The sequence below is a fragment of the Procambarus clarkii genome, chromosome 24, assembly GCF_040958095.1.
Source record: "Procambarus clarkii isolate CNS0578487 chromosome 24, FALCON_Pclarkii_2.0, whole genome shotgun sequence".
In the NCBI taxonomy this organism is placed as follows: Eukaryota; Metazoa; Arthropoda; class Malacostraca; order Decapoda; family Cambaridae; genus Procambarus; species Procambarus clarkii.
The window spans coordinates 9,657,550-9,669,744 of record NC_091173.1 but is presented as its reverse complement, the minus strand read 5'-3'; the positions used below and the strand labels follow the sequence as shown (position 1 = coordinate 9,669,744).

General features: G+C 41.7%; 2 protein-coding genes across 6 annotated transcripts in view; both read left to right on the top strand.

Moving 5' to 3' along the window:
• Positions 1–8,063, top strand: part of LOC123747756 (protein bric-a-brac 2) — a 190,803-nt gene extending 182,740 nt beyond the window's left edge. Inside the window, exon 6 of the mRNA XM_069330566.1 lies at positions 2,138–8,063. Within this exon, the coding sequence (XP_069186667.1) occupies positions 2,138–2,628 (491 nt within the window). The 3' untranslated portion in view covers positions 2,629–8,063. The remainder of the gene's footprint in view (positions 1–2,137) is intronic.
• Positions 8,064–9,833: 1,770 nt separating this feature from the next.
• Positions 9,834–12,195, top strand: part of LOC123761707 (lateral signaling target protein 2 homolog) — a 45,045-nt gene continuing 42,683 nt past the window's right edge. For 2 of the 5 annotated variants that reach the window (XM_045747824.2, XM_045747823.2), the window contains exons 1-2: positions 9,834–10,155; positions 11,880–12,027. In XM_045747824.2, coding sequence (XP_045603780.2) covers positions 11,881–12,027 — 147 coding nt within the window. In that variant the 5' untranslated portion in view covers positions 9,834–10,155; position 11,880. The remainder of the gene's footprint in view (positions 10,156–11,879; positions 12,028–12,195) is intronic. The other 3 variants (XM_069330554.1, XM_045747826.2, XM_045747825.2) reach the window with 2 other exon arrangements.

Genomic DNA, 12,195 nt, shown 5'->3' with positions numbered 1-12,195 from the left:
GTATTAGTTCCTGTTTATGATAAACTGTCTCGGTGCTGTAAGTTTGAAGTTGGTGTTGTTCTGAGGATCGTTAAGTTCTATGACTGTGTAAGTGCCCTTTAGTCACAGCTGTGCTGAGTCATGCACTATGGTTTAGATAGAGTTCAGTGATCGTGTCTTGTAATGGAACATAACACCTTGCAACACGCACCAAGTCACGCAGGTGTTGGCACTCCGTCATCATTGCTGGCAACGTCATGGCTCTTTCAACTTGGGCACTTGACTAGGCTCCCCCCTCCCCCAAATGGGCACATTTGGCTGGGCTTCCCCCCCCCCCACTAGGCACTTGGCTAGGCTTCCCCCTCCCACTGGGCACACTTGGCTAGGCTTCCCCCACTGGGCACACTTGGCTAGGCTTCCCCCACTGGGCACACTTGGCTAGGCTTCCCCTCAGTGGACACCAACGTTGATTCAACGTCAAACCAACGGCCCCTCTTGAATATTGTGTCCATGGATGCCACCCTACCGGGCAAAGCTGGCCAAATGTTGATATAACGTTGATCCTACGTTAATTATACGTCACTGGCGCATGTTAGCTCAATCAAGAACACCAGATAAAAAGTTGGTTAAAATTAAGTTTTTCTATTTTACATAAGAAATGTATTTTTAAAGGGTCCAGAATCCTAAGGCATTCTTTGCTAATGCTGTATTAAGTCAACTAAAAATTAAAGGAAGCAACATGGCTAGATTAACATGGGACTGAAGAGAGCAACGTGCATAGTAAGAAATGTGTTGTGCAAGGTTTGTCTCATGACAAGCTTGGCTCATCTCAAGAGAGATACTTATTTTCTCGTGAGAAGTTTGTCTCAACTCATGAGAGACTTATTGTAGGCTTATCTTAACCAGTGAGAGACTTGTTTTCTCATGAGAAGTTTGTCTCATCTCATGAGAGACTGTTCGCTCCAACAGGTAACCAAAGGAATGCTATACTTCTCAGTTCATGAAAGGTAACGTCTTAGTTCATGAAAGGTAACTTCAATTTATGAAGAGTAATTTCTATTTTGTGAAGGGGTAACTTCTCAAGTTATGAAGGGGGTAACTTCCAGTTAATGAAGGGTAACTTCCAGTTAATGAAGGGTACCTTCCAGCTTATGAAGGGTAACTTCCGGTTTATGAAGGTTAATTTCTCAGTTTATGAAGAGTAACTTCCAGTTTATGAAGGGTAACTTCTCAGTTCACGAAGATTAATTTATCAGTTTATGAAGAGTAACTTCTCACTTTATGGAGAATATTTCCAGTTTATGAAGGGTAACTTCTCAGGTAATGGAGGGTATAACTTCTCAGCTTGCAGCTTCTCTGTCAGCTCTGTTCACGCTTTACAAGAGCGTGAGTTACAAGTGTTCAAGAGTTGAATATGTTAAACTGTTGTGCCATTCGTACCGTTAACTGACCAGGAAGTCATGGTTAGGATATTAATAAAAGAAACGATCCGTTTTTAGTAATTGTATGTGTGTCTGTATTTAAGTTCAGTTAATAGAAATAATCATACATTTGAGAACATGTTTGGAGCAGGCCGGCTGGATCGAACTTGGGTCACTCCGGACGCGCAATATACTTTTAAAAAGTTTGGGCGAACTCACTAGGGGTTTATAGAGGCACCCATATAGTAAACAATCCCATTTTAATGTAACCCGCGCGGCTGGGGGTGTTCTAGGACGCCCGCACCATCTCGCCCTCCTAGTGAAAAGATTTTCTAACAGTCATATCACGTTATTGTAGTTTCATTGTTATTATACACTTGTGCATCCTGTTTGGCTTAAGCTTTTTATGCGCCAAATTTAATATTAAACGTTTTGAAGCTAGCTTAGGCCAGTCTTGTTAATGCCAATAATTATGTAATATGTAAAAGAACCCTAAAGGGAACTAGAGGTTGAGGAACTTTTGTTACAACATACGTTGACTGTGCTGTGAGTGCACGTGTTAGTTACAACCCACTTCCGCTGTGTGTTAACCTGCAACCACATGTTGGTTACTACCCTCAACCAGTGATTTAATATGCACAGGTGTTAGTTGCTACCAACACCCAACAGTGATATACATAAGTGTTAGGACATTGGTTATTATGGTGGTTGTTGATTATGTCGGTGTTTCATTGCAGTGGACCCGCGTCGACAGCAGCAGTGCCCTGTGTGCTACAAGTGGCTGAGCAAGAGGACCCACTTGCCCACACACATTCGCGACCAGCACTCCTCCACCACCACCTACCAACACAAGTGTGACGTCTGCAACAAACATTACCGCACCCGCAATGCTCTAGCCAATCACAAGAGTCTTCAGCATCGAGGGAAACTGCCACAGCAACAAGCCCAACACCAGCATCAACAGGAGGTGGCACACATGCACAATAGCAAGGTGGCAGTGAGCCTAGCATCACAGCCACAGTGCTCCACCAACGCCTCCGTCACCTCTCCCGTCTACCACACCACTACCTCCCACACACAGCAACATAGAGCAGCTCACAACCAGTTGATGCCCTCAGACCAACCACTCCCCTCAACTCAGTACACCAGCCCTCACAAAACATCGCCAGTCCAACAAAATACATTCACACATGCAAATATCAGACATTCCACACCAACCAATAGATAACTAACACTTAACTAGCATCTCGCATGGCTAGTGGCATGTACACACCTTCCTTAATTAAGGAACCCTCACCTATACCTCGATATTTGAAACCTAATGGTTGAAAATCTCTACATTTGACAGTTCCAATACACTCTTCCTTTCAGATAACGTTTTTTCTAAAGATATATAAGCTTGTTTGAGGCATGTAAAAAGTATTTTGAAAATTATACATTTTGAAGTAACAATAATGCAGAAGAAATGTGCATGTTTTCCCGGTGTTTAACTCAGAAATGGTAAAGGTCGGTGGTGTAGGAGGAAGCCATTTTCCCTCAACCCGGTAACCCTAGCATAAGTCCCACGTAACCCTCAGTCCTCTCCCTCCTCTCCAGTCGTGCCAGCAGCCCCAGGACCTCGTGTGATCTAGTCCTGCTGTTTCTTCTCAACTTTCAGATTTACCGCATGTACAAACATGCTTCAATACGCAGGCGATGTGTCACAATAACGTGGCTGAAGAATGTTGACCAGACCACACACTAGAAGGTGAAGGGACGGACCGAAACGTCGTCGTCCCTTCACCTTCTAGTGTGTGGTCTGGTCAACATGCTTCAATACGTTTTCACATGTATCTGTGCTTGTGGGACGCAAGCTGTCGTATGAAGCCTCGAAGTTTCCCGCTGTTCTATACATCCATTTGTCCACGGTGTGACTAGGCTATTTTAAGAGGACAGGTTGCTTGATCAGTGGTGCCATTCATTCTCTCTCTCTCTCTCTCTCTCTCTCTCTCTCTCTCTCTCTCTCTCTCTCTCTCTCTCTCTCTCTCTCTCTCTCTCTCTCTCTCTCTCTCTCTCTCTCTCTCACACTCACACTCACACACACACAAACACACACGGGGCCTCGTAGCCTGGTGGATAGCGGGGCCTCGTAGCCTGGTGGATAGCGCGCAGGACTCGTAATTCTGTGGCGCGGGTTCGATTCCCGCACGAGGCAGAAACAAATGGGCAAAGTTTCTTTCACCCTAAGTGCCCCTGTTACCTAGCAGTAAATAAGTACCTGGGAGTTAGTCAGCTATCACGGGCTGCTTCCTGGTGTGTGTGTGTGTGTGTGTGTGGTGTGGGAAAAAAAAAGTAGTTAGTAAGTTAGTAGTTAGTAAACAGTTGATTGACAGTTGAGAGGCGGGCCGAAAGAGCAAAGCTCAACCCCCGCAAAAACACAACTAGTAAACACACAAACACACGCACGCGCGCGCGCGGTTGGTATTACCTAACTACATTTAGGTAATTACACACACACACTTATTATGCTTAAACATGCATGCATTATATTGAGCGATGCAGACACTCCTTGTACTTAACACCTGCAGACTCATTATACTTAATCATAGGCACATTATACTCGTCATATAATTATACTTAGTCATACAGACACATTATACTTAATCATACAGGCACAGTATACTTAATCACGCAGACGCATTGTACTTAGTCATACAGAGACTCGTTAACAAACGTAAGTTCGGTATAAGACGTATCTCAGCTCTCGCTCTCTAACAATTCAATTTCTTTATTATGCACCCGATACCCACCCCGTGGGCGGTGGTGGAAAGGGTTACACATATCCATAGTTCGTTTAGCTAAGCAAGTGACAGTCTTGTGAAGCTAGTTACACACTTGTTAATGTTATATATACATGCACATATATATACATACAATCATTTACACAAATACATATACATATCGCTAATCATTTTATATCACCAGTGATTCACCAAGAGGCTCACAACAGCTACTATAGAAAGCCACTTTACATCTACGGTGAGTCACACAGTTACTTGTCTTACTCCACACCCACCCAACTGGGCGGCACCTTACGACTGGTAAGACCCCCACTTGAAATTTACTTCCAACCCTGAATATTTTACTAGGACCACAACATTTTGCTAGTAACTGGACATTTGACTAGCAACAATTAAAATGTGTCTAGTGAAACTAAAGTTGAATTTACGTGCGACGCTAAACATTTTACTAGCACTAGTCATACATTTACTAGCAACACTGAATATTGTACAGCATCACTGAAAATTATAAAAATTTAGTTCTGCCAATTCGGTTTCCTTCTTGTTTACTCTAATTTCAAGGTCGCAAGACGAGAGGCTTCGTAGTGCTCACCTCACAGTCCAGTCTGTTCGGTAATGAGTCCGTTTCTGGCAATGTTGTTCGGTAATGAGTCCGTTTCTGGCAATGTTGTTCGGTAATGAGTCCGTTTCAGGCAATGTTGTTCGGTAATGAGTCCGTTTCAGGCAATGTTCGATAATGAGTCCGTTTCAGGCAATGTTTCAGCGGGTTTGAAGAGAAGTATTTGTCCTGTCTATTTTTGAGCGTAGCGTATTGCTCGGAATTACTGTAATTCATTTTCCTAAGCTGTGTCGTGCGTTGTTTACTATATATAAAGTATTTTATTTTGTTATACTGAAACCAAATTTTAATAATTTAGTGAAATCATTGGTATGTATTATGTATACAGTAATTGGGAAATATTAAAATTTTATTCAGGATCTGATCATGTTCAATCATTTAAACAATTGGTTTGGAATCCTTAATCATCATTTTTGAGACTAAATGAATTTCATATGATTGACTTATTTGGTGGGTGTAATATTTTTTGCCCCAATGCAGACACCTATTTTATTTTCTGTTCTTGTAGGTGGTCATGGCGGCTGCGCTGTAGAAGTTGCGGGACGCATCTTATTCTGAAAAGCGGAATATATGATCACAAAGCTCCTATCAGAATAAGCACTCAGTGTTTCAAGACACTGTTTGTGAAAGTGCGAGTGGTGAGGGAATTTAGGTGCTCCACATAAGCCCCATGCCAGGTTCCCAAGGTCTGGCGTACGGCTGTGTGGTGGTGTTGGAAGCCGATTTCCCTAAAGCAGGGAAAAATATGGCCCTCCCTGAGAAACGATCCCCCTTCCCTGCCTAACACCACTCCCCCCTCCACTTATAACAATATTATAAAGGAAAATGAAGAGCAGTGTGTGTATTTACTATTCGTATCTGCAGAATCGAGCTATTAGATCTTGGACCCCGCCTTTCTAACCAATTTATTTTTCCTCTATTATGTCTATCACATATTTTTCTCACGCACACACACACACACAACCCCAGGAAGCAGCAGCTTGTAGTAGCTGTCTAACTCCTAGGTACTTATTTACTGCTAGGTGAACAGGTACATCAGTATGAAAGAAACTCTCCCCATTTGTTTCTGCCTCTGCCTGGGATCGAAACCGGGCCATAAAGACTACGACCTCAGAGCGCTGTCCACTTAACCGGGAAGCCCCCTGGTGTGTGTGTGTGTGTGTGTACTCACCTAGTTGTGCTTGCGGGGGTTGAGCTTTGGCTCTTTGATCCCGCCTCTCAACTGTCAGTCAACCGGTGTATAGATTCTGGAGCCTATTGGGTTCTATATAATCTACATATGAAACTGTATATGGAGTCTGCCTCTACCACATCACTACCGAATGCATTCCATTTGTTAATTACTCTGACACTGAAGGGAACTATCAGGGGAAAAGTGCCAAGTGATTACAACTATATAGCACTGGGAAGGGGTCAGGATAAAGATTTGGGATGGGATGGGGGGGGGGGGGGAGGAATGGTGCCCAAACACTTGGACTGTCGGGGATTGAACGCCGACCTGCACGAAGCGAGACCGTCGCTCTACCTTCCAGCCCAAGTGGTTGGGTACCCTGACACTGAAATTTTTTTTATAATGTCTCTGTGGCCCATTTGGGTACTAAGTTTTCACCTGTGTCCCCTTGTTCGTGTTCCACCTGTGCTAAATATTTTGTCCTTGTCCAACCTGTCAATTACATTGATAATTGTGTAGGTAGTTATCATGTCTCCCCTTACTCGTCTGTCTTCCAGGGGCGTGAGGTTTAGCTCCCGTAGCCTTTCCTCGTAGCTCATTCCTCTCAGTTCTGGGACTAGTCTGGTGGCGTACCTTTGAATCTTCTCTAACTTTATCTTGTGTTTAATAAGGTATGGACTCCAGGCTGGTACTGCATACTCTAGGATTGGTCTGACATAAGTGGTATACATGGTTCTGAACGATTCCTTACACAAGTTTCTAAAGGCAGTTCTTATATATATATATATATATATATATATATATATATATATATATATATATATATATATATATATATATATATATATATATATATATATATATATATATATATATATGTGTGTGTGTGTGTGTGTGTTCACCTAGTTGTGCTTGCGGGGGTTGAGCTCTGTTCTTTCGGCCCGCCTCTCAACTGTCATTCAACTGTTTACTAACTACTTTTTTTCCCACACACATACACACACACACACACACACACACACACACACACACACACACACACACACACACACACACACAAAGGAAGCAGCCCGTGACAGCTGTCTAAATCCCAGGTACCTATTTACTGCTAGGTAACAGGGGGGGCATTAAGGGTGAAAGAAACTCTCCCCCTTGTTTCTCGCCGGCGCCTTGATCGAACCCGGGACCACAGGATCACGCGTCCAGCGTGCTGTCCAGTCAGCCACTGGCCCCTGTGAGCTGGTGTGTGTGTGAGAGAGAGAGAGAGAGAGAGAGAGAGAGCGAGCAGAGCCTTTCCTCACGGTTTGACAAGCATCTAATTTGAATCGCAGGTGTCGATGCTCATTAGTCCGGAGAAGCGTACCAGTTTGACGATTTGCCAATAATTCTACCAACGAACCTTAGTTTGGACGCTAGTGGCAATATTGTACAAATATGGGTGCATTACGTGTGAAGATAGGTTGGCGTGCTTGCGTGTGTATCCTTCAACAGCTCGTCTTCCCCAGAGTAACTCTGCGCTAGTCATTGCCTCGCTTTACCTGGTTTTATAAACCTCGCCGTACCTCGCCTTACCAAGCCCTGCCTCACCCTACCTCGCCCTGCCTCACCCTACCTCGCCCTGCCTCGCCGTACCTCGCCTTACCTCGCCCTACCTTGCCCTGCCTCGCCCTACCTCGCCCTACCTTGTCCTGCCGCGCCCTGCCTTGCTCTATCAAGCACTGCCTCGCTCTGCCTGGCTTTCCCTTCCCATGCCTGACCCTGATCCGCACTGCCTCTCAACTTTGCACTGCCTTCCGCAGCCTTGTCATGCATCCCTCAGACTCGTCATGCCTCTCTCAGTCCTTTCCTGCACCCCTCAGCCTTTTCCTATATTTCTCAGCCTTTCCCTCCTTCCTTCCCTTAGCCTCTTCCTGCGTCCCCTCAGCCTGGTCTTGCCTCCCACACCCACCGTTGTCTCAGCCAAAAGTAATGGGAGACCCCAGGCCATGACACTTTATGGAATCTAATAATCACATTTAATATTTTCTTCTAAAAATATATATATTATATGAATTGTTAAATAATGTAAATAAATAGAGATTGATAATAGATAATAGTTTCTTTGTATCCTTCGATCAACTAATTGTAAGTGTTCGGGGTTCGTGAAGAATTTACACCTATTTAACGCTCGTGAATATAATGCTGACTGAATTATTGGCGTCTAGTGAGTTTTTTTTTGTTTTTAACGAACTTAGGTATACACAGCAATGTGCTGCTTCCCTTATTATATATGAAGGAACACAATGTAGATGAAAAACTAGCTATGAATTCATCTAAAATCCCCATCTCACAGGATGGTTAGTTATACATGGAATCAGGAAAGCACATGAAATGAGAGTTTAATCTATTGGCAGGCACTAGCAAACTCTGGGTAGCGCACAAGACTATCATCCAGTATTCATGAGTGTATGGGGTAGTTACAGAGCTCAAAGTAACTCATACCATTTGGTCTGAAATCATTGATAGCAGGTAAATCACAGATTATATATAATGTGTTTGAGAAAAAATATATATATAATTTTATGAGGTATATATATATATATATATATATATATATATGTCGTACCTAGTAGCCAGAACTCACTTCTCAGCCTATTATGCAAGGCCCGATTTGCCTAATAAGCCAAGTTTTCATGAATTAATTGTTTTTCGACTACCTAACCTACCTAACCTAACCTAACCTACCTTTTTGGGCTACCTAACCAAACCTAACCTATAAAGATAGGTTAGGTTAGGTTAGGTAGGGTTGGTTAGGTTCAGTCATATATCTACGTTAATTTTAACTCCAATAAAAAAAAATTGACCTCATACATAATGAAATGGGTAGCTTTATCATTTCATAAGAAAAAATTAGAAAAAATATATTAATTCAGGAAAACTTGGCTTATTAGGCAAATCGGGCTTGCATAGTAGGCCAAAAAGTGAGTTCTGGCTACTAGGTACGACATATATATATATATATATATATATATATATATATATATATATATATATAATACATTCAATCAGCATTTATATTTATTTAATATTCAGTGACTAAATGACTATATGCATTGCTTTACTTAATGAAAACTGTCGTCGCCAAAACATTCCGTCCGGACACTTTAGATTATGAATATGTTGCACTTGACCTGTAAATACCCTTTGAAATGATGGTTTCATAAGGCTCTATAGCTAGGATAAGTGTACGATATATATATATATATAATATGCTGGCGAATTTATCAACAAATGACAAAATAAAAAGAATATAAAGTTAGCATTACAGTGACATTACATGTGTTGGCCTTGTACCCGGTCCTGTAACAACATTATATACAGTATGCTGTATTTCTTGCAATAGCCTAAACAATTCGTAGAGTTCCAAGTTGCAAACCACAATATATATACCAAAATAAATATACCCCAATATCTGAAGACAGGAAGCAGGTTAATTATAACCTTCGGTATTCATATTCATAAACCTATACTTTGACATTTTGAAGGATTACATAAACTTATACTTTAACTATACATTTTACATTTTGAAATAGAACAATAATTTTTTTATCCATTGAATTATCATGAAGGTAATGAATAACGGTATTTGAAGTCATTACTGATAAATGTCTTAATAATAATGTCAAAGATATTGACAATGCTTGATTAAAATAAAGATATGCAATAATAAACAAAACAATAAATATGTACAGATACTTGTGCTAAAACACTTTAGCATAGTTCAAGTTTGTCTTTGAGTAAACAGTGTTACAATAAGTCATTTTCACCCACTGTGTAATTTTATCATAGAGGAAATAATATAAATGTGTATGAAAGAAGAGTTAAGTGAGGTGAAGTGTGGTGTAGGTGAGAGGACAGGCGGCCTTCCCCGCCAGGCGACCCCACCTCCCGCGGCCACGGTACACACCCTCCTCCTGCTGCTGCTGCTGCGTCTCCTGCTGCGTCTTCTGCTGCGTCACCTGCTGCCCTACTGTTGCGTCTTCTGCTGCCCTACTGTTACGTCTTCTGCTGCCCTACTGTTACGTCTCCTGCCCTTCTGTTGTGCCTCCTGCAGCCCTTCTGCTGTGTCTCCTACTGCTGCGTCTCCTGTTGCTGCGTCTCCTGCTGCTGCGTCTGTCATCGCACAGCCCTCCTGGCCCCCTACAAGTACTCATTACTAGCTGTGTTCATGCATGGGGGCTGTAACTGTCCGCCGGAGCTCAGGTCAGAGCTGATCCCGGTGTCACTCTGGCCGAGTACTCGAGCCGTATAAATTTCCTTACTTGTTAAAAAGGAAAGTTCGAAGGATGTGATAAACTTGTTAACTTGTTAAGAATAGTACAAACTAGGGTACAGTGGGTGCTGTATTTGGTTTAGGTTTACAGTGGTCATTCTATCAAAAGATTACTTTATTTGTTAAAATTAGATTAAGATCCTATTATGGCAAGTTTGCCATCTCTGTAGCTTCCTTATGTGAGAGTAAAGTTGTTGAGCTCCTGTAATTACAGGAGCTGAGCAACTCCTGTGCCCGATAAACCCTTCTGCTACTCTCCACAGATGGAAATTGAGGGGTACAGGGCAAACATAGGTAGCCTTGCTCCTTTTCTGTATGGTTCAAGTATAGTACAATAAATGGGGGGGGGGTGCTGATTGTTCCTGGGTGTTGCTGTTGCTACAGCAAGTATAGTACTCGTGTGTACAAACTATGTACATACAAACTGTGTACATTTAGATCCTTCTGTACTGCTGCGAGCATCATTCTAGGCTACGAATCTTCACTAATTAATATATGACATTCTTATAACAAAAGGTTCCCCACCCCTTGAATATAATTCTACGGAATGGAGACAAAATAAGAAATATATAATATTGTTCAAGGAATATATTCAAAGGTCATGTCCCCAGTCTGCACAATAAAACAAACTTGCAGCAAGCTATATTACTGGAAGTATGGAATAAACCCAGCGAAGAGTAGAGGTGCTGTAAGCACAGACCACTGCATGAACATTTGAGGGTCCTTGACTTTTCACCCTCCCTCCCTCCCTCCACAAATGTAAGAATTATCAGAAAATGAATTTAAATTTTAAAGAAAGAAGTCATGCTGGATGATATGTGGGCCTGTGAACCACTGCCAGCAACAGCCTTACAGATCTAGGTATCAGTCGAAGAAAACTTTCCATACAGAAATACAATTCTTAAAAATCAGCTAGATGTAGCCCCACAGCTAAAAACTAAGGCTACGTAGTGTATACATATTCATAAAACATGTTCCATTTACAGCACAGTACTATGCCAGATAGTGACTCTATTATCATTTCAGTTTCAAAGATGTGCCTTTTTCATTACTGGTGTCATGTGGAGATTCTTTGGCTTACCTTCGGGTTGCTTTGGTAACCACTGCCTCAGCATCTTGGTCTTTAAACTAGTGTACATGCATTGACATGCTGGCCAGGGTATTATCTGATCATAACCCATACACATGAAAATTATCTGAAACCTTTTACTTATTTAATAAGTTGGGAAAGAAGTTACAAACACTTGACTATTAGACCACTTGACTATTGATCTCAGTTGTTTACATCTGCACTTATTTGTGAAATATTATCTGGTGGTGGCACACTTTATGAAGTTGCATCTGGCTTCTGTTTTAAAAAAGTTTTGTAAGGAACAAAAATCGTTTTCAGAAGCTATCATGGCCTTTTTATGTACAAATATATCTGTTATCTGCATGATATTGAACACAAAGATCTCCCTTTGATATTTATTTTTTGGGTCTTCAGCCATGCATTGTGCAGTGTTATAAATAGTCTTGAGCTACATGCCCTTTGAATTTGCAAATACTGTAATGAGTGTGGTTAAAGAAATTTATATGTATATTCTGATGCATACAGGATGGATCATTCCAATGGTACAACAGCTTCCACTAGTAAGAAAGATGATGTTACTTCTCCCAGCAACATTGTTCCAATGGAAGTTTTGGAGTCCAGTGAGGTGATGACTTCCCCAATTGGAAGTCTTGCATTAGGATTTGATACTAAGGTAATAATAACAAAGCTGAGTACAGTATACAGTTTTTAAGAATATGTTTTATTATAAATAGTATTTTCTGGAAGGGTTCCACCCAATTCAATTCACACCAGGCCCTTGCGAGTTATTGTAAGCCTACCTGGGACTAGAGATCAAAACCTGGCCCAGAATAGGTGCAGG